The sequence below is a fragment of the Epinephelus moara genome, chromosome 7, assembly GCF_006386435.1.
Source record: "Epinephelus moara isolate mb chromosome 7, YSFRI_EMoa_1.0, whole genome shotgun sequence".
In the NCBI taxonomy this organism is placed as follows: domain Eukaryota; kingdom Metazoa; phylum Chordata; class Actinopteri; order Perciformes; family Serranidae; genus Epinephelus; species Epinephelus moara.
This window is the reverse complement of record NC_065512.1, coordinates 15,025,955-15,052,895: the sequence shown is the minus strand read 5'-3', so window position 1 is coordinate 15,052,895 and position 26,941 is coordinate 15,025,955. Positions and strand designations below refer to the sequence as shown.

Sequence of the window (26,941 nt, the reverse complement as noted above, 5' to 3'; positions counted from 1 at the left end):
CACAGGGCAACATCTGTTCGTGATGTCGATGCTGAGACACAAACTAACCTGGAACTAAGACAAGGGAACCACATCACACAAAACATGGCAAGTCCCCGTGCTCCTTCTGAGTGCGGTTTACGCTCATTTGTCACATTAGTCACCATTACCTGGAAATTAACATTTGGTTGGTTTCACTATGTGCATGCACGAAACTAACCTGAAACATTTAGGAATCTTTTTGTGTTTTGTTTTGCAGTAATTGTTTTATAGTTCCTACTTTCACTGTCACATTCATTGAAATTTTTGCTGCAGGTGGATGCAAGGTTGACGCCCCTGGCCGCGATGGGGCTGGACCGAGGCACTCTGATGCATGATGGTCTCCGTCTCCATGGTGGGGTTGTATACCCAGGGATCAGAGCATTGCCAGCGGAGAAGAGCCGAGAGACACCCTCCCTTCCCCTCACTTATAACAGGGATGGTCTCCCGGAGCTCATCTACAAGCCTGATGGCTCTCTGGACAGTCGTAAGCCCACTAATGGATACCTGGGCCTCTACAAGGGTGCCCCTCCAGGTCTCCACAAGCCTGTTCTGGTTCCTGGGGCTGAAGGTCTGGGCTTGGAGCGCAGAGTGGGGCCTGGAGAAAAGGCATCTGAACTGGGCTTGGCAGGTGCTGGTGGCAGCTACCTCCGCTTGCCGTGGCTCACCCCCTACCCTGAGGCGAGCATGTATCCCTTCATGGACACATCCAAGTACGCAGCTCTGAACATGTACAAAGCCTCCTTGCTCAGCCAACCCAACCCCTATCTTCCCCAGCACCTGCCCTACCCTTCTCTGTGTGCAACCCAGGGGGGCAACCCTGCTGCAGCCGCCTCTGCTGCTGAGAGGCTCTACTACATGCCCCCCTATCCTCCTTCCCCTATCTCTTCCCCCCTGGTGGCGCCCCCCATGAGGATTCCTGCAGTCACAGTGGCCCCCACATCACTGGTACACTGCCAGGACAAGGGGCTCGGTGTTGCGCCTCAGTTTGCACAGCAGCTTCACCAACCTTCCCCTCATCCTCAGCACCATCAGGCCGCTATAGACAGAGACCGGTCCCCGAGCAGGAGCAGCAGACCAAGCAGACCTCCATCTAGGAAGAGCTCTAGCAGCAACAATAATACCAGTAGCACTAGCACTAGTGGCACCAATGGGGGGAATAATAATAGTCTGCCTGCTGATTCTTCTCCTCACGCATCTTCTCGCCTCCCCCAGCCTCCCCCTCCTCCTGCTCTCATTGACAATTCACTGGATTTACAAAGGCCAGTCGCTAGGATAGGACACCCACCTGCCTCCTCTGCTTCTTCAATATCTGCCTCATCCTCATCCACGCAGTCCATTCCTCATCCATTCTCTGTGAGCAGCATGGCATCAGAGCAGCCCTCCCCTGCCCGGCCCAGCCCCCACAAACCGAGGCCAAGAGACGCAGCACCTGAGCACAGAAGCGCAGGGGTTGAGAGGAGACCCAGCAGGTCACCTTCCAAACCCAACTTTGAGAGGCCAGCTCACCAACCACAACCAACCAAAGACTCGGCAGAGAAGCCCTTGGATTTGTCAGGAAGAATGCTGGAGTTCGGGCTGCCTCACAATGGATATCCAGTTAAGATAGACACTATGGCATCAGGAGCACGTTATGGACTGCCCCCTAGCCGAGAGCTCCTAAAGGAAAACCTGTCCCTGTCTCCTTCCTCCCACCCACACTCTGTGGTCAGCAGCACTTCTTCAAAGGTCCCAGAGAGGCCAGAAATGATCAGCACTTTACACTCCTCCTGGGTTGTTCCTAGCCCGTCTCCTTCCCATACACAGCACACACCGGGCTTGCCCCCCTCCCCACGGCCTAACACAGACCTGGGCCTTTCACAAGCCAAAGGTTCCTCACCCTCTGTCATCAAACACAAGGGTCTGGAGAGAGTACTCCCACAGCAACGTAGCTCATCCTGTCCAAGGATAGGGGAGCCCAACCATAATGTTCCCTCCACTCAGCACTCCTCTCTGGTCAGCTCCAGGGCTCTTTCTCCCAAACCGAATGGCGAGTGGGTCAAACACAGCCCGAGCCATTCAGAACATCCGGGCCACCACAGAGAGGGAACGGAGAAGCCTTCCCAGACTACCAAGAGAGCTGAAACAACTCCAGAAGTGGCACCATACAAGAGGCCCTGTTTGGAGAATGGTCACCCTCCTGGGCTTTACCTTCCTCAAAGTGACGCTTACCTGAACCACAGTTTGGCGTACGCAAATAGATACCTGCCCTACCCCATCCCTGATGGCATGGCGCTACACTCTCTGCCAATTGCAGGGAAAGGCCCAGTCTACCCTCACCCAGTATTGCTGGGCAGCAACAGCCTTTACCCAACCCACTTGGCAGCAAAACACCCTTTACCCTACCACAACCTCCCAGCTGGTCCAGGAGGGGAATACCTCACTTATAACTCACAGGAGATGGCCCATCCCCTGATGCAGACTCACTCAGACAAGCCTCGGGGACAGGAGAAATCCAGGGGAGGTGTGGAGGAATCCGGGGGCCACAGAGATCACAACAAAGAGATAGGCGAAGGAAGCCAAATTAAGTCTGATAGGGAAGCAGGAGCACAAGGACAGGGCGGCAATCAAAGCAAAACCCCCTCTTCCTCTGTGACACCCAGAGAAAAGATTGTCTGCATTGACCTTGTGCACTCAGACACAGATATTGAGTCTACCCCAACAGTCCACAAACAGCCCTCTGCTGAGACCAGCAGCAAGGTTAACCAAAATGAATGTTGTCATAGTAACCAAAATATGACAAAGACTGACTACGAGCCAAAACACCAACACCACCTTTCCCATCCTTATCCGATCCACTCGGGACACAGCCCCACCCTGAAGCCCAATAACACTGACAGACAGCCAGAAACTCCTTTTGGGAAACCAAAGGTCCCTCAGGACGCAGGCTGTCCTGGGGTGACATCTAGCACATCCCCACCTTCTCCAGAGCATTTGGCCCAGGCAGAGGAGAGCCCGGAGGAACAGAGTCCCAGCCCGGACCCTGGAGACCAAGACCAGAGCACCTTGCGTTGTGCCCGCACATCCGGGGAGCGCAGCTCTGGTAAGGACAAAGGGGACAGAGACAGCCAGGCTCTTCACTTCATTCAGCACTGCACCGATGTGGCAAAGGAGGAGAGAATGTGCGAGGGGGAGGTTGAAAAGGAAGACAGTATTGTTGACCTAGGGGAGTCCCACGGAGAAGGGGATGAGGACGAAGAAGAGGATTGCCAGACTTCATCCAAAGGCTGTCGCAGATCCAGTCTGGCCAAGAGGATCGCTAACTCCTCAGGCTACGTTGGCGACCGCTTTAAATGTGTCACCACCGAGCTGTATGCTGACTCCAGCAAGCTGAGCCGTGAACAGAGAGCCCTGCAGGTAAGGCCATTAACACTTGTGTGTGCGTGTGTGTGTGTGTGCATATACAGTACAGGATATATTGGGCTCAAGCTGGTGGTCGACTGGAGAGAGGTCATTATGACCAACGTTCCTTATGTGCAGACATTTCAAACATACTTTCAGCTCTAACATCCACGCAGGAATAAATCCCCAACGGCCACTGTTCTTTATCCCTTGCTGCAATATTAAGAACTGCCTGCAGAACAAACCCTGCATGAAATTGGCCCACTCCGCATTTACACCACAGTACAGAATAATATAAATGCTGTCATGCTACCGGCCTGGCCGTCGGCTTGACCTTCCCCTTACTTTATCATTGTCTTAGCGAGCTGGTGCAAGGCCAGTTGAGGCCCTCTATCAGGGAGGGCAGTTCAAAGGTTAACCAGGGCTGCCATCTCTGTATGCTGATTAGCGAGCAGTCATTGTAAAGGTTATTTCTGAGCGTGCGTGTTTGTGTGTCCGTACGTGCTTGTCCTTGTGTGACTGCCTTGGGGCTAAAGCATGTGTTAGTGCTGACTGTGCTATAGAGCCACGGACTGTAGTTTCAGAGCATGACTGTGGCAGCCTCACAGTTCACACTGCCTTTGGCTATGCTTAACCCCAAGGTTAGGGGCAGTGGAGGGCTTGCAGTGTGCTTAAAAACCAGCAGCTGCCCTCTTTGGGGTTCCTCTTAGGCTTTCTGCATGCCCCCACCGCCAGTCGCTATCCTCCCCTAACCTTCCTCCCCCTGATGGCCTACGCTGCCCTGCCTGGTTGCTGTCCAAGGTCACAATTCTTCTCACCCTATTGGCTAAAAGACCCCTAACACACACTACATTACACCTATACATGATTATAGCGACGTCCCTTACACTTGCCCATCATCCCGTCATTCAGATACACACACTCAGCTGTCCATTTTAGACTCTCAGTGATCAGCATAGGAACACAAACAAACCCCATGCTACATTATCCACCGGCTCAGAGGCGAATATCTTAATAGGTTGCACATGTCTGTCTATGTTGTGAACGCGCCCTAGAAAACTGTGGTTTTGTCTGTGTCATGCTTGTCAATGCACAGCTGCAACACAAAGCTATCAAACGCTCTATTTCTGGACAAAAAAAAATGGATGTGTAAGTGTTTGGGGAAAAAAAACAAAAGCTAAATGAGACAGCTAAAACTGAATTAGCGTTATCAATCATGCTTAAAATGAACATATTGTTCTGATTTCAAATTCGTGCCGTTCAGAAATTATTTGATAGTTTTGATGCAGTGTTAATTGACCTGTTGAGTCACTTTAATTTGATTGTGTTATTTTGTGGGATTGTGGCTGCCTATTGTGTGTAAAAGAAACTTGTGGAGAAACGTAAATTCATTAAAAAAAAGATGAAATGATGGACAGATATATTGAGCCCCCCCCCATTCTAATTGCTTAGATGGAAGTCATATCACGAGAGGGGAGTAATATAAGTCAACCTGCAGCTAACTGGGAGGTCAGTTCTTTACATTTCTTATCACATCTGCCTCTGATGGGCTCTGTCTCCTTTGTACTCTGTATCGCTGCACACTCCTTTTTTTCCCCCCCTACTCCCTTCTTTCCTCTTTCTCATCTCCTCTCTCTGCCTCAGGGCTTAGATGTATATGTTTCCTAGCCATGTTTATGTTCCAGGAAGGGAGATGCCAGGATTTAAGCCCCAGAGCGCATGGACTCACAGTGGCTGCAGTAGTCTAATCTGTGTCTTGATGCCATGCTTGTGATTTATCTGTCTTACCTTTTTGTCCTGTGTGCGTTTGTGTGTGTGGGTTTTAATTTTCTTTGGCATTTTCTTTTTTTTTTTTTTTTTTTTGATTTTAAGACAATGTGATTTCTGACGCAATTGCTTCTGTAGCTGTTGAGGCCAGATTGAGGCTTAGAGAGGTGTGTGTGTGGCGTGGGCAGACGATGAGTGGGTTTCATGGGTTTTCTCTGCATCTGTGTGTGTGTGTGTGCGCGCAGCGGGCAATGATGCGGTTCTCGGAGCTGGAGCTGAAGGAGAAGGAGGGCGGCGGTGTGTGTGTGTCTGCCTCGGCCGCGGCAGCAGGACGGGAGCTGGCAGACGGCCAGCGCAGAGAGCGAGTGCTGGAACACTGCCAACACACCACCAGGCAGGGAGAGAGGGAGGGTGAGTAACCCAGCACCACACACACACACACACACACACGCGCACACACACACACACACACACACGCACTTACACGCACGCACACACTCGTGATGCATGCACACACACACACATCATGCATCCACTCTGCAAATGAACACTCAGAAAGGAACACACAAACAATAGGTGCGCGTGCACACTCGCACGCACTTGCAGCAAATGCTGAGGCAAGACCGGGTCACTCTAAAAAAAGACTCGCTCTCTCACACACACACACACACACACGCACGCACACACTCTTACACAAGCGAGGCAGCGCAAGCGAACGAGCCCAGCAAGAGAGACAGAGAGGGGGAGTTTTATTTTCAAGAAGTCTTTTGTGCTTATCTGCGCGGAGAGACGATCGAGAGGGAGGGCAAGAGGAGAAGGAGGGGCAGAGATTGCGTGAGTGAGAGAAAGAGGGAGAGAAAGCAGGAGGGGGGGAGAGTCAGTGGGTGAAAGCGGATGGGAGAGCGCAACGGAAAGAGCGAGAGCAGGGGGGGGAGGAGGGGGGTTAGTTACGTTGGCTGGGAGCCCAGCTGTGTGTTGGAGCGAGGCCGCGGCTGACGTGTGAGCCTAATTATGGCATGGAGAGAGACAGAGAGGGAGAGGGAGTCGAGGAGCGGGGGGAAGAGTCACGCTCAGTGTGAGAAGGGCGTGGTGCGGTCATGCCGTGGGGGAGGACAGAGGAGGAGGGTGGTGGGGGGGTTTGAGGGATGGGAGTCGCTGTGTGCAGCGAGTGCGCAGGATGTTTTCTTGCCTCTCCTCGCTGGAAGTGCGAGCGGCTGCACTGAACCGTCAGCCCGCTGGCTCGGCTCGCATCAGATTAAAAAGTCTTTACCCCATCAAAGTTTTACTGCCTGTCTTTAAAGCAGAATAAAAGCTGGCTGGTGTTTAACTGGCATTCTCCCTCTGTCAATCCCCCCACCCTGTCTCACCCCCACCCCCTTGTTTCCCCTGCTCCCTTTCTGTCTGTCTGTCTGGTTTGTGGTCTGTCTGTCTGCATTCTCTCCCCGTATGTCTGTCTCCCTTTCATCTTCTGTTGCTTATTTTGCCTCTGCCCCCCCTCCCTCCCTCCTCCTCCTCTTCCTCCCCTGCCCACGTTTCCACCTCTCTGCTTTGCTCAGGTGTCCGGCCGGCGTACACAAACAACAGAGTTCCAGTCCTGCAGAGGTGTGGAAACCTGAAGGAGCCTTTGTCCCCGGGGCACGGGGCCCGAGACAAGTCCAGAGGTGCCTGCCAAGCGGGGCTAAATGATGTGGCCAAGAAGGTGAAGAGGGAGCCAGAGGGAGGTCACTGTTTGCCCCCTGTTCTGACACCGGCGAAGGGGTACCCTGAGGAGAAGGTTGGCCTTGGTTTTGGACTCAACAGGAAACGCCAGCTCTGCCTCAAGACTGAGCAGGAGGACACGGAGTGGGAAGATGTAGAGAGGGTGTCCCATCCTGAGAAGAGAGCCAAGATATCTACGGGTAGGAATTTCCCACCCCCCAACCCTTTCATCTGCTTCCCGTGCATCCCTCTAATTCTGCTCACACTTTCCCCTTCATCCCGCGTTATGCTGAGCACGGTCTCGTCCCTTGTTCTTAAAAAAAAAAAAAAAAAATCTTTCCATCCCTTTTGTCGCTTCCTCCTTCCCAATCAATTCCACCTTAAACCCGCTCCATCACTACCCCCGTTCTTTCCCCCTTTACCGCTCTCTGTCCCATCTTTCGCTCTGTGTGGCAGCCAGCTCAGAGAAGTGTTTAATCCTGCCTTTGAGCGGAGTGCGAGAGAGAGAGAGAAGCGCGGAAGAGGGACAGCCATTCTCTCTCTCTTCTTTCAGCTCCGCCGTTCCTCCGCTGCGCTTACCCACCCTCTTCAAAGCTGCTCTTTTCTTCCCTTTTCATCTCCTTTCTTTTTTCCCTCATCTGTTTGGGTTTCCTTTTTTTTCTGGCATGCGGTATCGCGCTCGCTCTCCCCGGCACTGGCAGACGAGTCAAATACCCGTCCCCCGTGAATTTCAAGAGGGAGGGGGAACTCTCCCTCTGCTTCTCCGGTCTTTATTGCTTTGTGTCTCCGCCCGATTCTTGACTTCTCTTCCCCCTTTTACTCCTCGATCTGCCTGTTTCGCATCCCGCTCCATGCCTCTCTGTGTTCGTGTTAAACTGTGAGGCTTAGAGGCGGTTTTACAAGCCATGAGAATGTAGTGATTAATGGCCTTTGTTCTTTGTGCTCAGTTGTCTGCAGGTCGGTAGGTATGTACATACAATAGTTTTGCTGCAGAAGGTGAGAGCAGTTTCTTTAAAAGAGTGAAAACCTTTTATGCCCTAAATGTCAACTCAGACACACAACTGCTTGGTGTGAGCTTGCCCACAATGCATTGCTAAGTTTATCCATTAGATTTTTCATGACCTTTGTAACCAAGGGATGAGAGTTTCATTCTTTTATTTTATTTTTAAGCTGAGGTTTAACAACACATTTCTAGGTGTTTCACAGGACAACTCTTCTCCAGGAAACACAGTCGTAGGCTACATGCGAGATGGCAGACTATGCAAATTCTGTGTTTTGTTATCTGCAGATGAACGCGAGCACGCCAGTCCTGATGAAGACGACGACGACGAGGTCCGGAAGCTCAAGGTCTGCATTGAGCTCAAAGGACTGCGACTCAGCAAACCCGCCGCCGGCGCAGCTTCACCCGATGGCTCCCTTATTAAACAGGACAGGGCGTGGTCCCAGCCCCGTATGGTCGCCCCAGTGCAGAGCCTACGGGAGCGCAAGATTAGGCCCGGCGAGCCGGAGGATAGAGCCGCAGCGCACAGAGCCGAGATCAACAGGAAATGGGGCTGCGAGAAGCTACTTAATGGTAAGAATGAACCGCCAGCCGTGCAAACCGCTGCTGTATCTGTGAGTTCAGCTCGGGTAACGGAAATCTATCTTTGGCTCACGTTTCACTTTCTTGTGTAGCGGTCTGACTTTGGGGGGATTTCCCGTGAACCTTCTGGGAGGGGGCAGAGGAAATGAGGTAGAGAATACTTCCTCTTGCTAGAGGAAAGGCCAGGGAATCAGAACGGGGACCTGGGGACTGGCATCTAAAATGCCCCCCCCCCCCTCTACCCCCCACCCCTGTGGTTTTTGTTCAGCTGGTGTACAGTGGGCTCTGTGAGGACGATGAAAGTGCGAATGAGGGAAGTGGCTGGCGGAGATACGCGTGGGCAGGTGTAGTGTGACTAATGTGTGATCAATGATTTTTCTCTTTCTTTTTTCCCCCTCAAGACCAGTCACAGGGAAACGGAGGGCGGGGAATGTGGCCGTGCGTGTGTGCATGTGTGTGTGTCAGTAGGGGGGGGGTAACTTATTAAAACCAGGGCTTTCCCTTATTCAAGTGCCCAAACGGAGACAGAGGGAGGCACAGACGCAGAGAGAATAAAAGAGCAGGAGAGAGATTAAAGGAAGTGAATAAAGCAGGGGAGATTTTGGTTTTATGTTTCCTGCAGAAACCACAGGCCTTGATTGGCCACTGATTTTTTTTTTCTTTCACCTTTTTAGATAACATCACCCTGGCAACAGCCGTGTATTTACAATGAATGTGGTTATTCCACTGTGCGTCTGTCAGGGCTGTGGTCTTTTTTTCTTCTTCTTCTTCTCCCTTTTTTTTTCAGGACTCCGCTAATCGGATAAAACACATTAATCTCTGTTAAGAATCTCCCATTCTGCAAGGTTTCCTGTGCAGCAGGGGTTACACAGACAGTGACTGTATATTTAAGCATCAGTAAGATATATAATTTAACTCCCCTCCTCATTGGTTCTCAGCTCAGGACTGATTTAATGGACTGTTTATTCTAAAGGTTCCATTATAACACAATTCAGACCACATTCCTGAGTAGTTTGAAATGCTTTACAGTGATCCTTAGGAGGAAATGTATTTCCATTAAGCTATTAAACAGCATTCTGACATTGTGGTTTCAAGGGCAGGTTTTTATTTTTCATGTAAATATGTACTATAAGAGGCTGGAACCAGACAGTGCCACATTTGTTTAAGGAGATTACTCATAGCAGTGTCCTTGCTGCAGTGAATGAGTGCGCCCAAGTTACTACGGGGGTGTTTATATGAGCCTGTGCAAGTGTGTGTGTGTGTGTGTGTGTGTGTGTTTTATTTTTTTAATTCTTTTTTTTCTAAGCGAGCAGGCATGCTGCGCTCCCAGACAGCTCTGTGCGCTCATTAATAAACCAACAGAGGGTGAGAGATGGCCTTGCAATACCTTCCCATCCTCCCCTTCCACCGAGCTCTCACACTATCAGCCGCTCACTCTGCCTCCCCCTCCTCTCTCCTCCCCACTCCAGGAGTAGCTGCTTCTCCCCTTCCCCCCGGCCAGCTGAAGGACAGAGCGCACCCGCCGGGCCCCTTCTCAGGTGACCGTGGCCTCAAGGAGCCCAGGAGGGGCCCCCCCTCTCCGGGCCCGGAGCCGTCAGTGGGAGGCACCCCTCCCCTCAAGCCCCGTCGCCATAGTGACACGGACAAACCCAAGGGCAAGCGGCCGTGCAAGACCAAACACACCAGTCAGAGGGAGCGAGAGCGCGAGCGGGAGAAAAGGAAAGAGGCCACACCTAACAGCCCGGGCCAGCGCTGTGTGGCTGATCTGGGAGCAGCCGAAGATGACAAGGTGAGTGCTGATAGGGTGTCTGGCCACGATACGGGCGTCTGGATGTTTGCAGCAGCGGAGTCTGTTTCAGTATGCCTGTCGGCGCCTCTGATTATGCAGCTGGGAGAGGGAGGGAGGGAGAGAGGAAGGAAGTATGTTTACAATGTTTAGAGGGCTGCTAGAGCTTTGACCTCCTGGTGCCCTTATCGACTCCCTGCGGAGTGCCTGCGTGCATGTGTGTTTGTCTCTGGCCTTAATTGTCGAACGTGTGTCATCGACGCTGTTTTGTGTGTAAGTGCGTGCCAAGGCTGCGAGTGTCTGTGTGTTTGTGAGCATTCCTGACATAACAACAAAACCCTGGAGCAATTATACATCGCACTCAGCGCCGAGCACAAGGCTACATATGCACACGCTCCCTCGCTCGCACACAGTGAGGAATGTGGCAGCCATGGTCGAATGTATGAAGCGCCGGAGTTCAAAAGAGGGGAAAAAAATGAGCATGGGGAAAAATTGAGGGGGGAGGAAGAAAAAAAAAAAAAGAAGGCTAGTTGTTTTCCGCCCGCGCTGCTCTCCTCCCCTGCTCCTCCTCAGCCTGACAGCTGCTTCGACATGGAATTCCACTGAGAGGGCACGCACTTCACTCACACACATACTCACACACACACACTCTCAGAGGCAGGCAACTCCCTCTCTCGTGTGTTGCGCTCCGAGGGCTCTGTTGGTTTAGCGGTTAAAGAAAAGTGGCGTGCCAACCTGCAGTGTTTGGGGCGTGAACAGTTGGTGCGAAAGCTTGTACGTGTGTGTGTGCTTTTCTGCGATGCATAGTGCGTCTTCCGTACGTAATGATCATACATTAACATATATGTTAGGAATTAGAAATCCATCTATATTTTAAGCTGTGTGTGGGAAGCATATAAAGGAGTTGGTATTGAAAAATCATGTGAGCATAAGAGAGGAAATTGCTTTTTGAGGGGAATAAAAATCAAGATTTAATGGAAATATAATCATTCTTTCAGGATGGATTTTGGCAGAATGTCATACTTCTATCAGTTTATACATTTTCCACTTCATCATTTTGTTTTAAAACAATTATATGTTTATGCAAGTGTGCATGCTTGTACGCTTAGGATGGAACAATATGAGATTTTATCCTAATTACAGACACAATAAGTCGATGGTGGTGAATTTCCATTATCAGGATAATTGTGATAGTCATATCCAGCAGGTCGGGTTGAGCACACTAAACCTGGTACCAATATGGCACTGGTTCCTTAACGACCTGTACCAACCAGACCAAATCACACAGCAGATTTCGGTGCCTCACTTTGTTTCCAGATTGTGTGCATAGCTGGTGTGCAATCGAAAGAGAGTGTCTGATGGTTCCGCGTGATAGCTAGGATGCGACGTGTGAAGATAAACAAGCAGTGCAGTGTGTGCACAGTTCAGGCTAGGTTTAGCTTGGCTTGGATAAATGCTACACCTCGTCAAGACCCAAGCCAAGATCCCGTGTTGTGTGTCCTTTGTCTTTCTTGCCACCTTTTGATCAAAGTAAAGGGGATTCACCCTGAAGTTAGCAATCAGAGTTAGCCCCCCATTGGGACCTGACCAGGCTCATTTAAGGTGCAATGTTAAGCTGGACCAGCTACTCCCAGTGCAGTGACAATCTCAGGCACTCCTAAACAGGAAATAATAAAGAATGGAGAAATTGCTGGATCATGAGTTAGGGAGACAATTGTTGATCTCAATTCAAAACATATTTTGCTGTTATTAGTACTGTAATTGTTATTTAGTGTTAAATTATTGCAGTTGGACTATATTTGATTTATTATGTAAATTTTTTGATAGTGGTTTGTATTAATTCAAAATTATATATTTAAGTACGCTTAATGGTAAGAGTTCATATGTTGTTCAACTTTTTCTTTTGCAATCAAAAAAGCATTTTTTTGCCAATTTAAGCACCAGTACTGTTTTAATCCTTTTAGCGCCAGTATCAAGAAAAAAAAAAACGATACCCAACGCTATCAACAGCACCCAAACAGACTGCTGGACAACCAATAATAAAATGACATTGGGCGAGAGGCAGGGTACACCCTGGACAGGTCACCAGACTATCACAGGGCTGACACATAGAGACAGACAACCATTCACACTCACATTCACACCTATGGACAATTTAGAGTCACCAATTAACCTGCATGTCTTTGGACTGTGGGAGGAAGCTGGATTACTCGGAGAAAACCCACGCTGACATGGGGAGAACATGCAGGTTTGAACCAGGAACCCTCTTGCTGTGAGGCGACAATGCTAACCACTGGACCACCATGCCGCAAAATATTCATAATTATTATATATTTTATAATTATTATTTTATTCGTAATATTGTGAATTGCAATTATTTTGACCTGGATAATCAAGACATGACATTCTCATATGGTCCCTTGCCTAATACACACTCAACTTCATGTCCTCATGTCCTTCTGTGTGTGTGTGTGTGTGTGTGTGTGTGTGTAGCCTCATCCATGTGCCCTTGAGTGTCCATGTGTGAACGTGTGTCCCGTCTGCTATGTGGCAGCGGCTGTAACACTCTCCCCATCTCTCCCTCTCTCCTCAGCTGAGTGAGCAGCGTGGCGCTCTGAGGAAGGGAGCCGCCTCTCCTAATCATTATCCCTGCTCTCCAGTCAAGCCCTGCTCCCCCGCCGCGCTCTGTCCGCCCTCCCTGCAGCCCCAGGCGAACGGCAGAGGAGCAGGCGGCGTCCCACTACCACCAGAGGCGGCTGCGGCGGGGGTGCACAGGACCCCCCCTGCCGAGCCCCCCACGGTGCGTCCGATCCCGCCAGAGGCTCGTCGGCTGATTGTGAACAAGAACGCCGGAGAGACTCTGCTCCAGCGAGCCGCTCGGCTGGGCTACGAGGTAATAGGCTTCGCTCAGTGTCGTCCTCCGTCCTCGTCTCCTTCTCCCTTCACATTTTACACTCTTACACTTCATCGTCACTTCCAAATCTTCGCTTCTTAAATTGCACTCATTTTCTCCCCCTACTTTGTTCCTGTCTGTGACTCTGGCAGACTCGGCTCTTTCTTTCTTTTTTTTCCAAAATTGTCTTTCTCCATCTGATTCTTCTCTTGCATCTGTCCTATTCTTCCTCTCTCCAGCTCACTCTTTTTGCTTTTTGCATCATTTCCTTCCATTTCACCCGTACTCATGCTTTGTTCTCGCCATACTCCATCTTTTTTTGCTCCTCTTGCCCGCTACTCTCTCTTTCTCTGTCAGGTTTCCGCTCTCTCCCTCCCCCCTCTTTCCTCTCAGCACTCTCTTTCTCTTCCTCTCTTTGTGACTCAGATTGTCGCTGGCACCCCTCCTCCTCCTCCTCTCCTCCCCGCGAGCGCACACACACACACTCCCTCCCTCCCCGCGCCTCCCCTCCTCTCTTGCCTCGCTCCGNATGAGGGATCGGTGGGATCATTATACGGAGACTGATGCTCGCTGCCTCTCTCTAGCATCGGGAGTTTTTTTCCTTTCTTTCTTTGTGTGTAGCTGCCGATCGTTCGCTCCTAAACCAGATCCTCTCATTCTCTGCACATACAAGGAAGAATGAGATTGGTGTGTATTCTGCTGAATCTCTCAACTCCCATTGCTCTGAAAGCTTTTAATTAAAGTTGGATGGCCCGCTGTCTCGCTCTCCCTCATCCCTCGTGTTTCTGTTTGTGAGCCTAAACGTTTCTCCCCCCTTGTTGACAGATTTTACAAATTGATTTATTGATCCGAGCGGTTTTTATGCCACTTGAGCTGCAGATTGTGCCGTGTGTGTCCACCCTGTCGCTCACTCCTCTTTGATGCTGCGCATGGCGTAATTTTGCCAAGCAGGACATGCTCCTGACATAGCAATCAACCAATCACAGCTTTCTGACATCGTGAGTGTGCTGCTCCTTTGCGTCTTTCACATTTCCTTTGTGTTTCCTCAGAGCCAAGATAGATTTCCAAATCGAAATTAATACAATTAAACAAAATCCTCAGTATCACTGAACAAAAACCATGCAAGCAAGTGAAGGGTTAGCGAGCTAGCTTGCTAGGTAAGTTGACTATGTTAATGAGTAAACTTGCCAATAGACAAAAATATTAGCGAGCTAGCTTACTAAGTAGGGCCCTGATCACACAGAAAGCATTTTAGCGGCTGGAGACGGCTTTTTGTAATTGGTTTTAATGAGAATGAAGCAATTTTGCTTTGCGTTTTGTTGCGTTGCAACCTGCCTCGCATTTATGCGCTCTACGTACCTGCCGTTTTTGCCGGAGCACTCTGAACTCTTCGAGTTGAAAAAACTTCGTCATCTGTTCTTTCTCCATCTTCACAACAACAAGTTTACAGTTGGTAAACAATGGAGGAGAAACCGGTGGTAGCGGTTGCTGGATACCCAGCAGGTTGTCAAACCTCCCCCGAGTCATCCTGAAATATGGCAAGAAACAGCCATCATCGAGGTGAAGCTCCTTGACCAATTGGTGGTACTCCCCGTAATCCACCCCCTTTTTTAGGGACTCATGTACCCACACAGATCTCTGTTTCTCTGTGCCCAAAAAACTATTTGTTGACAGCCTCCCACCCTCAACCAGAGCTACAGCAAGTACCCTCTGCTATATCGAAGCTAAGACGCTTTTGCGTTGTATTTGGCACTCACACCGACACTACTACTGTCTCTTGCAGCCACCAGTTTGTCTCCGCCAACAACAAAACGTCATCACTGTTAACAAACACAAAAAGGGTCGACAGAGGAGAATATTAGTGAGCTAGCTTGCTAAGTAGGTATGCTAGGCTAACAAGTAAGCTTGCTAATAGGCTAGAATATTATATTATTTGTTAACGTTACTGACGATTTTGTTCAATTGTATTAACTTCAGTCTGTAAAACTAGCTTAGCTCCGAGAGAGGCACAGGAGCAGCACACGGATGATGTACGGCTGTGATTGGTTGATTGCAATGTTGATCCAGGAACACGATGGAGATGTTAATCCAGGAGCATGTCCTACTTGGCAAAATCACGTTGTGCGCTATGCTGGCTTTGTGTGTGTGTGTGTGTGCGTGTGTGTGCACGAGATAATTTTTATCACCAGCAGAGGTATCTTCACAGAACTGTAAATAGGTGTGGGTATCTTTTGTTGCTCATTAACTGGTTGCTTTATGGTTGTGTGTGTTTGTTGTACACATTTATGATGATGAGGTGTGCGTGTGTGTGTGTGTCCGTGATTATGTGCGAATGTGTGTGAGTCAGAGTGAGAGAGAGCAGGAGTGTGAATGAGAGGTAAGCACTGGGAGTATAATCGCGTTCTAATGGCCCTCTAATGTGCCGTGGTGACTGTGGTTAGCAGTGGCGGCGGCTGTTTTTCTCCCTCGCTCGCACACACACACACGCACACACACACATGGGCGCGCACACGCACAGGGTGCAGCGCGGCAGCAGCAGCAGGGTTCAGTCAGCCGTGTTGGAGAGAAGCCGGCTCGTCTCTCTGATTTATGCGTCTCTCTCGGACGTTTTTTTCCCCTCCTTCTCCTTTTTTTTTTCTCGTACCCCCTTCGCATTTTTCCCTTCCTGCGCTCCTCGTGTGGAGAGGGAAAGAGGGAGGAGGGAGGGAGAAAACCTGAGACTACACAAACAAGGCGCTGACCGCTGCGCAAACAACACCCCCGCCTTCCCCTTCTCCCCCACCTCCCTCCCTCCTTTCTTTCTCTCCCTCTCTCAGGAAGCTCGTCTCTCACTGCCTGTGTGTGATAAGCCTGGGGCAGACCCCTGGGGCTCACACACATACACACACACACTCATACACACGAGGACGTGCGCAGAGAGACACACCAATTTATGCATACCGCCCCACACACACACACACACACACACGCTTGCATACAAGCCTGTAGACGCACAGAGCGCTTGTCTCACGCTGGTGTTTTAGCGCCGCAAGCTCTGGGCTTATCACACACAGGCAGAGAGATATGAGGGCCTGAGAGACAGACACACACACACACACACACACACACACAGAGCTCACATGCTGATTATGAGCACACACACACACACGCACAGAGACACACTTGTTATGACCCAGTACACACATGCACAGGCATCCTGCCGTGTTCCTCTCCATATGCTGCACACAGCGACGAGTCTCCGCACTCGCTGCTGTCGCCCACACACACAGACCTGCACATGCAAATTCAGAATCACCTCATGCACACACACACACATACACACACACTGCCACTCGTGCTCACTACAGACACACACAGAGAAACAGCAGTTGTTGCCCTGTGAGCTCATGCACAGGCATCCCTTCTCGTGTACAGACCTGCACATGCAGAATCACCTCATGCACACATGCATGTAATTTAACACACGCGCACTACTATTCTGCGCTGTTCCCGATGCCCGGCCGACACTGTGCATATTTCATGTTCGTTTAGTTTTGCGATCCGTGCCTCTGCACATGAAAGCCCACTCTCTCTTTCTTCCTCCCCTCCCTCGCTCCCCTTTTATTCTCTCCCTCTCCCTCGTCTGCCTCGCTCTCTGAGCATTTGAAATGGTAATGAGGAGAGATTCTGCGGATGTCTTCATCCCTCTCCCCCTCGTGCCGGGGCCCCTCAGCTCTAGCCATTGAAAGCTCAGATAAAGGTGCAATCTGTCATTTATTCTCCTCACATGAATCACTTCTGATTTTCCTCCTCAAATCCGTGTATGATCCGAGCAAAGAGGAAAAACTAGATTGCATTTTTTAAGGCCCAGTCAGACCAGAACTGGGATCGCAAAAATTTTGGACTGAATTAGTGACAATTAGTGTATTTGCTTGTGAAGTAAATCCGCACTGACGTTTCAAGTTCATCTTTGGTGAACGCAAATTTGCGCCTTTGACCAATCGCAATAACAGTCGTGACAGTGCTGACCTTTGGGGGAACAGAAAATAATGCTATTAACTGAAGACTGAGACACAATGTCATATCGAGTCATATCATTGAACGGAGACTGTGTCATTAAATTAAACTGCAAGTGGTTAGTAGACTTACTCGGCATCAGAACTTGCTTTTCAAAAACTTGCTCAAATTCAATGTGAAAACACAACAAAAACCTAGTCTATCTTTCATCCTCATACACCGAGTGTATCCACAGAGCACCTGAGCAGAAACCATCATTTAATTTCTAACACAGTCTGCTGTAACCCTCCAACACCACAGCTGTAGTTACATCACGCATATGCCTTTTCCCATAGATCCCAAGGGGTCAGAATAAGATATCATTAACCTATTGAACTGCATACACATTACTCTGTTCTGCCAAAGTTTCACAGTGGAAATGCATCATGGTCTGTAGTCAGTCGAGACACCATGGGTGATGCAAAAACATTCCCTTGAATTAACCATTTATAACTTAAATATCCATTTAGTGCCCAAGCTAGCTAGCTCTCTAACTGGTGGCAAGCCAGCTACCTTGGTGTGCTATTTCAGCCGGCTGGTCCCATCATGTTAGCATCAGGCTAGCTACAGTATCTTGTAGTATCTTAGCGGTTCTCCCGCCAACCACAATATCTTGAGATGCAGTGGGTAATTCAAATACGTCCCCTTAAATTAACCATTTTAACTTATTATCCAGTTAGCAACCAAACTGGCTAGCTTTTTATCTAGTGGCAAGCCAGCTACCTTGGTTAGCTATTCTGACTACCATCATGTTAGCATCAGGCTAGCTATAGTAGTGGGTAGTATGTTAGCTGTTCTCTCCCCAACCACAATAGCTCGAGAATTAATAAATTAAATTAATTATTTTATTTTTTCTATGGTTATTTTTTGGTGCTTTTTGCCTTTATTTGAGAGGCATGAAAAGGGTAGAGAAAGGACTGTGGGTGGGATCAAACCCGCGCCCGCTGAAGCAAGGACACAGCCTTTGTATATGGTGCGCCTGCTCCACCAGTTGAGCTAGTTGGTGCCCAAAATTTACCACTTTAATTTAGTATCCAGTTATCGACCAAGCTAGCGAGCTCTCTAACTGGTTAGCTCGCTGATGGCTTGGCAGCTAGCTTAGTAAATTATTTTGGCTGGCTAGTTCCATCATGTTAACATCAGGCTAGCTACAGTAGCGTGTAATATGTTAGCGGTTCTCTCGCCAACCACAATAGCTTGAGATACAGTGGGCGATACAAACACATTCTCTTGAATTTACCATTTAATTTTTTTCTAATGGTATTTTTTTGGTGGTTTTTTTGTCTTACTTTGATAGGACAGATATAACCCACAGCCGCTGCAGCAAGGACACAGCCTTTGTACATGGGGCGCCTGCTCTACCAGTTAAGCTAGTGGGCGCCCCGAACCTACCATTTTAGAAACTAAGCTAGCTAGCTTCCTAACTGGTTGTTAGCTTGCTGATGGCAAGGCAGCTAGCTTGGTAAACTATTAAGCCGGCTAGTGCTGTCATGTTAGCATCAGGCTAGGTAGGTATAATAGTGTGTCGTATGTCAGCGGTTAGCTCGCCAACCACCGCTCAGTAACTAGCCACATGAGTAGTCACATTCTCTAACCTGTATTCACAAGGTCATTTGAATGAATTTTGCAATACAAATTTTTGGTATGATGAGACAGCAGAACAGTCAGGTTTATTATTTGGTTTGTGTGAAGTGTTAATTGAGCGTTAATTATGTGGTACAGGTTATTGGCTGGGAGCGAGGCATGTATTCTTAACAAAATATATATATAAACAGGTTATTATTCCGTAATTTGTCTTTATTCTTCAGTTGGCTAATCACACGTGTGTGCGGCAGTGTGAGATTAATTAAATCTATCTGAGATCATCGGAGGCCACCTCCTCCAGCTTCCTCTGTTACCCCAGCAGTCAGTCAACAGCAGGCCGGCTTTTATACACACACATTCTCATCATACAAACAAACATCCACACGCTTCACTTGTCTCGGCACGCACCAACTCCACTGCTTTGACTTTTGACTCTTCGTCGTGCAGGGAAAGCCACACATCATGCATCACCTGCACATGTTGTACGCATTTATATATACACACATACACACACACACATCTGTTGTATTTTAGGAGCATACAAGGCAGCGCTGCAAGGGGTTAAATGTCTGAGTGATGCATTGATTGCAGGCGAGCGCAGGGAAGCATTCTAGAGAGGGAGATTAGAGGACGGAGGGAAAGAGCGAGAGAGAGGAGGGGGGAGTGGTGTCTCATTTTACTGCGGAAGAGAGTGTGTGTGTGTGTGTGTGTGTGTGTGTGTGTGTGTGGCGGGAAGCCGGGACTCTCGTGCTAAGCTCCTCGCTCTCTCCCAGCGATATTAAACACGGCTCCGGAGGTTTAGCGCTACGCCTCCTCCACAGCCACACGCACACACTCACGCACACACTCAGACATACTCGTCAGCAGCACAAAGATACACGTGCGAACAAAGACACACACACACACACACNATCCCCCAGAGGGGAGCTTCGGCACAGCGCTCCTGAATCTCTCTCCAGCAGGCAAACAGAGTGTTGGCAGCGAGTGAAAACCAGTTGGAGCGCTGTCCCACTCCCCCTCGTTTGTCTTTCTCTCTCGCACTTTTTCTTGCTCACACTTGCTCACTTCTTTTCTCTCGATCCTGCTTTCCACTTATCCCCCCCTTTTCCCTCATTGTCTCTCTTTCCTCCGATCACCCTCCGTTCACTCCTATCACGACACCAACCCACTTCGCACTACCACTGCCACCCACAACACCCCACCCTTTCATCTGTTGTTATTATCAGCTGCAGCCCAGAGGACAGCCCCGGCAGATTTCATCCACAGATTCATTAATCTGTCATCTGTTGGGGTGTTGCCTCTCTCCTGTCCCGTTCTTCCGCCCTCTCTAGCCCTCTTCTTATCCCTCTGTCAGCCTGTTTTCTCTCCGTTGCCTGCCTTTCCTTCCCTCGTCCTCCCTCCATCCGCCCTGCACTGAAAGAGGGAGAGAGATAAATACTTGGACTAGACGGCAGGCTAGAATTAGCATAGAAATGGAAGTTTGGAGTCATTCCCCAGGTTCAGATGAGCAGTTTTCCTCCCCTCGGCACAGGACTGTTAGCAGGACGGAGTATGAGTTGTCTGGATGTATGAGGCTTGCATTCACCTATATATAAATATATATATGACAAAATACATAAAAATTTGGTATTTTCATTTTTTTTCCTTCTGCCCAGTCGAACACTAAGGCTACACTGATTTTTGCTATGTTAACACCTGGCATCCACACTGCTCCAGCGTTTCTGAACACCTAAAATAAAGACATTTGAAAATGCTGTTGTCCTGTTTTAGATCCTGTTTATACGACACCGGTGCCTGAAAACACAATATTTTGAAAACGGGTTCCAAAGTGCAATGTTTTGGAAATCACACCGTCTCCGTTGTCATGTCATTCCTCTGAAAACGGAGACTTTTCACACATGCACATTACGGTTCCAGTCACTAGGCGTGCGCGAGAAAGTCGACCATCACAACAACAATGGCGGACCCCCGAGATCTGTTTGTGCCTCTCACTCTATTGAATTTATCAATGCTTCTCCAGCAAAGTGTAGATTTACTGTAGCAACTCCATCTCGTTGTCCGTCTGACAGACGTGCGGTTGCCATTTTGTTTTGTACATCCCCTCTCTGCGGTGCGGTGCGTGTTGTTTCATTACAAAGTCACACTGCCAACTACTGACCTTGCATGTATACTACAGCATTTTTGGTCATTTTTGCCGATCAGTGTGCACGGCGATTGTTATCAAAACGTTGTCGTCTAAGGGTGGACGTTTTTCAATACGAGAACGAGAAAGATTCCATTTTCAGCCGATCAGTTTCGTTTAAACATGGCCTTAATTTCAACACTCAAGTTTGCGTTTTAGTCTGGACAGACGAAACCAGATTTTTTAAATCGGTGAAGTAGACACTCAAGATCGCTTCGTGATCACGTGTGAAACCAAAACATCAAAGCTAAGCGTGGTCAGGTTGTTAACATATTTATTTCTGCTAAAAAGTCGGTCATTTGAATTTGGGGGCGGGGGTCTATGGGGATTGACAGGCTTCTGGAGTCAGCCTCAAGTGGCCATCAGAGGAACTGCAGTTTTTGGCACTAAGGTGTTAGCTTCATTTCTGTGCCCTGGAGGTTGCCCCTTCGTGCTAACGTGTCACTGTATTTGCCTTGCAACAACTGTTTTCCGCCGTCTCACGCTCTTGTTACTTTAGACTAGTTTGACACCTCCACTTTGTCGTTGGTCCAGGCAAAGAAATCTCTGGTCTTACTTTTCGCCATTGCTGTTCTTCCTCTGCAGTGTAATATGCCCTTGGTAACTAAGCAACCAACCACAGAGTAGATAATCTGCTTCGTGTTTACATCGGCATGTGCATGCCCAGTGTACGTGATTGTCAGGTGTGTCAATATGGACAGAGGTTATTTCAGAAACGATGCTAAAACGGTCGTGTGAACTGACATTTATTCTAAAACATTGTCTTATAATGGAAACACATTAGTGTGGATGTAGCCCGAGCTGCATATCCACACAGACACAAACAGGCTCGGACAGGCCCCGTATCAACACGCTGCTGGACTGCTCCCTATCTTCTCTGTCTCCCCTCTGTTTGGTAGCAGCAGACGCCGCTCCAGTCCAATAAAAACCAGTCTGACTACTTAGTGCTGGATGCCCAACTGTCACAGCCCTAGACCAGAGGAAACGCTTCCAGCTCTTGAGCGCCTCTATCAAATCTCTTTGTTCCGCTTCCATTATGCTGTGTTCAGAGCCCAACCATCGTAACTGGCTGCCACAGTGGCGTCCAGGCCCAACCGTGGCACACAGACACACACATTCACACACTCGTACATGCACAAGCAGAATCTGGCAGGCTAAATACAGTTGAGTCACACTTAGTCTCCTCGATGTGTTTTGGCGCCAGCTCTAGTATTATGGAGCATTTGTGTGTGTGTGTGTGTGTGTGTGTGTGTGTTTGTCCAGCACAGGAACACACTCAGTTCCTCCTTTCCCTAATTTCTCTCCCACAGGAACTTTAAAGGGAAGGACTGTTTGCGTATGTGTCTCCTCCGTCTGACTCGTGTGTTTGGTCTTGTGTTGCTTGGGTTGTCGCCACACATAAATCCACACACACACACACAACCTCACACACTAAACCCTACTCTCCCTCTGTGTTGGCTCTCTTCAGGAGGTGGTGCTGTACTGTCTAGAGAACAGAGTATGTGAGGTGAATCACAGAGACTACGCCGGTTACTGCGCCCTCCACGAGGCGTGCGCCCGCGGCTGGCTCAGCATAGTCCAACACCTGCTAGATTATGGGGCCGACATCAACTGCAGTGCGCAGGATGGCACCAGGTAGACAAACACACACTCATGCATATGCACACACAATCACAGAAACTTGCATAAACACGTCTCCTGAGCAAAATGCAAACACGACTGTGGCTTTTTCTACAGGCCCTAATAGGGCACGCCAGGGCTTAGTCATCAGTTAAGTCACTTCAGTTTGCTCATAGCAATATTTCTGGGATTGATTTTTATATTTGCTTGGCAAGAGCAGTGATTTGAGAGATTAGCTGCAGTTTTAAATGGGAAAGACTAGTGCTCTCATTGCTGCGTTATTAAAGTTTACAGTAGGGGGTCTGTTCTGGGAAACTGTGCACAGGTCTTAAAGGCGCATTGTGCTGCAGCTTTTATTAAACCATTACAAGATTTGCAACATTCATGGTATCACAGATACATAGGTGAGACCATTGCTAAGAAGAGTGGGCAGCCTTGTAAATCTATAAAATATATTTCACCTTCTGGATATGCACATGGAGTCATTATTAGGGACGTACATCTGACGAAGTAGTTTATGGGTCAACTTAAATTTGAGAAATTCTACCAGTGACAATACAGCTGGAATGAATAATATAGTTTTAATTCAACACACTGCATTTTTAAAGACTAATTTTTTGCCCCTACAGATGTTGTCAGTGCAGCTCCATGTTCTTGTTAAAATTAACATACGTGTGTGTGTGTCTAGACCGATTCACGACGCTGTGGAGAACGACCACCTGGATGTGGTGCGAGTCCTGCTCTCATACGGCGCTGACCCCACCCTGGCCACGTATTCTGGCCGTGGCCTGCTCAAGATGACCCACAGCGACAGCATGGAGCGCTTCCTCACTGGTAAGATCCCTGCTGGCTTTTCTACCTCGTCACAGACACAGTTTAGTCAGGAAGTTAGAAATTCTGAGGTCCACATCCTCACCCTGGTTTGGTTTGTTGGATCAAATGTCATTTCCTGGCTACAAAAAAGTGAGGACGGGGGATGTGAGGAACTCGTTCCCTTTTGAAATAACAGTTATACATTATTTAATGACATCTGATTAAAGAAATAATGCTTTTAGAAAATCACAAATGTCTGCTGTCCAGGATGCCCTGTGTCAAATACAGCACATCTGGAATACAGTTAGTGTTCACTGTAGTGTGGACACTGTATCTCTTGGGAATTTTAAAATGATTTCTCTGAAATGATTGGTCCTAAAGGCGTCATTCACACTTGTTTTGACATGTAAGGGCTTGTTTATGCTCAATGTTAGATAAGGAGAGGGACAGAGCCTTCTGTTTGTATTTTGCGTTCATTATGTCGTTATTTGTACACGTTTTCCGAAAGCTTATGGATACAGATGAAACAGAGCAGCACCATCGGAAATCGTAGAGGTATGTAGAGTAGTTCAAGTGAGATGCGACTGTAGGAGATAATTAAGAAATTTAAATCATGGCGGAACGTAAACAAACAGGTAAAATATAATAATATATAGTAAAAACGGTGAAGAGAATTCTCCGTCCACATGTCGGGATGTATCTAATGGCTACACAGACCACTGCCAACGCTGCCTCCGTTTAAAGTTGCAATATTACAACCTTCTGTACCGCTGCCTCGTTTGTTGTCGTCGGAAACTTTGCCCTCTAGTGCCATTTATCATAAAGGATGCATGGAAATATGAGGGCAGTGATGCTTACAACTTATAAAACAGACGTACCTACTTATGTACGAAAAGGGATATAAATCAGCCTGAAGACCCTCCCCCAGAGACAAGTGAAGCTTGTGTGTCAAACATCCAAATGCTCAAAAGCAGCGACTGCACAGGATGCACATGCATGGTTTAAGGCTGGTTTTGTTGCGTTTGAGAAAAGGCGTACAAACATCAGGCGCACAGTTCTATCAGTTTGTTGGTGAAAGTTACACACGGTCTCGAAGTATCATTTTCTTGCACCTTAAGTCACTAAAACCCCCCCAAATCCCTCGACAAACATTACCTATTTTAGAGGGGATTACGGTTTCTTTACCTAAACTGTACAATACACTAACATTGCGCTGTTAACTGTTTTGCAATGACTGCAGTTGCTGAAAGTTTATTCCATAGTGCAGACAGTGGAATGCAAAAGCCAGAAAATTTGAGTATTAATGTGCCCTTCACCACAAACCGTACAATCACAGATGCTGGAAAAAGAGTGAATTAAAATGAGATCAAAGGGGTTTTAGACAGCAGGTACACCAGAGGGTGGATATCGAGGTGGGGCGAGAGTAAATTGCTGTAAAGATCGGTCAGCGATCGAGTTCCCACATGCCCCAGTCTTGGCTCAGTCACTGTTTGCTGTTCTTTCAATGCTCTGACCTCTGTGCAACCTGTTGGTATGAGTCCCTCTCTGTAAATCCTCATCCTCCACCTCCCAACCGTCGCTACAAGACATGCCTGTCTCTGTCATCCTGTTTCCCCTCCAGCACCCACCCAACCCCCCACCCCCACACCCCTCCCTCCCTCGACCACCTGTTAGACAGGGAGTCTCAGCCCGCCGGGGTGCGTGCTGCTGCCTCTGAGCTCCTCTATCTGGTTACTTAGCAACGCCAACTGTGTTTGCTCAGCGTACGTGCGGAAATGGGCTTCGCTCTGGCTGGAGGTTTTGTATGCGTGCGTGTGAGCGCCTGAGTGTGTCTTTTCACAAGGCTGCCTAGCTAGAGCCTGACGTGGGTCTGTATTTGGGCCGTGAATGTTGAGAGGGCCTGTCTGAGTGTTTGCAGTTAAAGTCGAGACAACACGGGTTTGTGTACAGGAGGAGGAAATGAAAGCATACACAGGGGCGCACGCTTCCTCTGGAGCCAGCTGCTTAATATTACATGAACATCCAGCTAGTTAAAAGCGATTATCTGAGACACAGCGGAGGCTTCGGTGGAGGAGACGAGACGCAGGAGAGACAGCACGTCAGGGTGAAAACGAACAGGTGTAAGTTCACGGTCGGCAGAAGGGTGAGCAGGTTTAGTGCAAAAGGGAGATTTATATGTAGACGGCTGGAAAGATGGTGTTGAATTTTGAAGAGAGCATGGACGGATAGATCGATGGCTGCGAGATTGACAGAGCAGGGAGCGAGGGAGATCGAGCACCGGAGAAAATGAGCGAGAGCGAGCGATTGCTGCCCTCCCTCCACCTGGTCCCACTCATCTGGAGGCCGTTAATCCCTCCAAACACACGCCAGACGCCCCACGCCTCAGCGCTGGCACAAAGCCCAGCTCTCACTCTGTGCATGTGTGTGTGTGTGTGCGTGCTGAATACACACTTTGCTCTCGCTGTGTGTGCTTATCCAGCTCCCTCTGCTTGTTTGTTTCCAGCTCGGTCTGTGTGTGTGTGTGTGTGTGTGTGTGTGTGTGTGTGTGTGTGTGCGTGCGTGCGTGCGTGCGTGCGTGCGTGCGTGCGTGTGTGTGCGGACTCAGCGACTGTGTGTGGTTCTTGTTTGATTCCTGGCAGCCCCGCTCTGAACTGAGCCAGCTCTAACCCAGCGGAGACAGTCGCTCTCCTCCCCCGTGGTACAGCCGCTGGCCCCTGACCATCAGTGCCCCACCACCCCTCCTCCCCCAAAACATTTGCTCTGTTTGTTTCTCTTTTCTCTCCTGACACCGCCCCTCCTCCTCCTCTTCTATTTTACTGTGCTCTTTATCCATTTTTCTGCTGTAGTCTTAAAGGGCAATTGTATTTTGCCTCGTTGCCTGTCCCCGGGGCTCCAGCTCTTGTGTAACCGGCTCTGCTCCTCTCTCCTCTCCATAGATTATTTTGCTGACCTTCAGGGCCGCTCAGATGACGACCCGGGGCTTTATTGGGAATTCTATGGCAGCGCTGTGTGTGGTGAGTACTGATCAGCGGTCCTGTTTGTTTTAGCGCTTACAAAGTCTTTATTCTTCAGACATCTTTAATGCCATCTAGCTTCGAGCGATGCGTGTCTTTTACAGTAATGTGGATGCTTGCTAAAAATGTTTTGTGTGTTTTTATGTGTGCATTTCAGAGTCAAACGAAGAGGGTGGTATGTACGACATCCTGGCTGACCCTCCAGGGCCTGAGGATGAAGATGAGGATGATAAACGGGAGGTGTTTGAGTTTGAGTTCTCGGACCGACCTCTGCTGCCTTGCTACAACATCCAGGTGTCCCTCTCTCAGGGGTAAGCTTCCATCTCAAGAGCAGACTCTCATTAGGGGGTCATGGAAAACCAGGAATAGTCATGAAATTCTACAGTCTAATTTTCCAGGCCTGGATCCTTAAAAGTTTTGGAAAAGTCTGTGGATAGAATTCCATATAATGTAACATTAAGGGTGCTTTCACACCTGCCCTGTTTGGTTCGGTTCAATCGAACTCAAGTTCATTTGCCCCCGAAGTGCGGTTCATTTGGGCAGGTGTGAACACAGCAATCACTTAGTG

At 48.8% G+C, this 26,941-nt stretch overlaps 1 protein-coding gene across 2 annotated transcripts in view; it reads left to right on the top strand.

Moving 5' to 3' along the window:
- bcor (BCL6 corepressor) overlaps nt 1–26,941 on the top strand; it is a 40,289-nt gene that overhangs the window by 10,919 nt on the left and 2,429 nt on the right. Inside the window, exons 2-13 of one of the 2 annotated variants that reach the window (XM_050048284.1) lie at nt 6–87; nt 295–3,414; nt 4,852–4,908; nt 5,412–5,577; nt 6,723–7,064; nt 8,153–8,437; nt 9,916–10,235; nt 12,826–13,125; nt 22,395–22,561; nt 23,235–23,380; nt 26,296–26,373; nt 26,531–26,684. In XM_050048284.1, the coding sequence (XP_049904241.1) occupies nt 85–87; nt 295–3,414; nt 4,852–4,908; nt 5,412–5,577; nt 6,723–7,064; nt 8,153–8,437; nt 9,916–10,235; nt 12,826–13,125; nt 22,395–22,561; nt 23,235–23,380; nt 26,296–26,373; nt 26,531–26,684 (5,138 nt within the window). In that variant the 5' untranslated portion in view covers nt 6–84. The remainder of the gene's footprint in view (nt 1–5; nt 88–294; nt 3,415–4,851; nt 4,909–5,411; nt 5,578–6,722; nt 7,065–8,152; nt 8,438–9,915; nt 10,236–12,825; nt 13,126–22,394; nt 22,562–23,234; nt 23,381–26,295; nt 26,374–26,530; nt 26,685–26,941) is intronic. The other variant, XM_050048286.1, reaches the window with a different exon arrangement.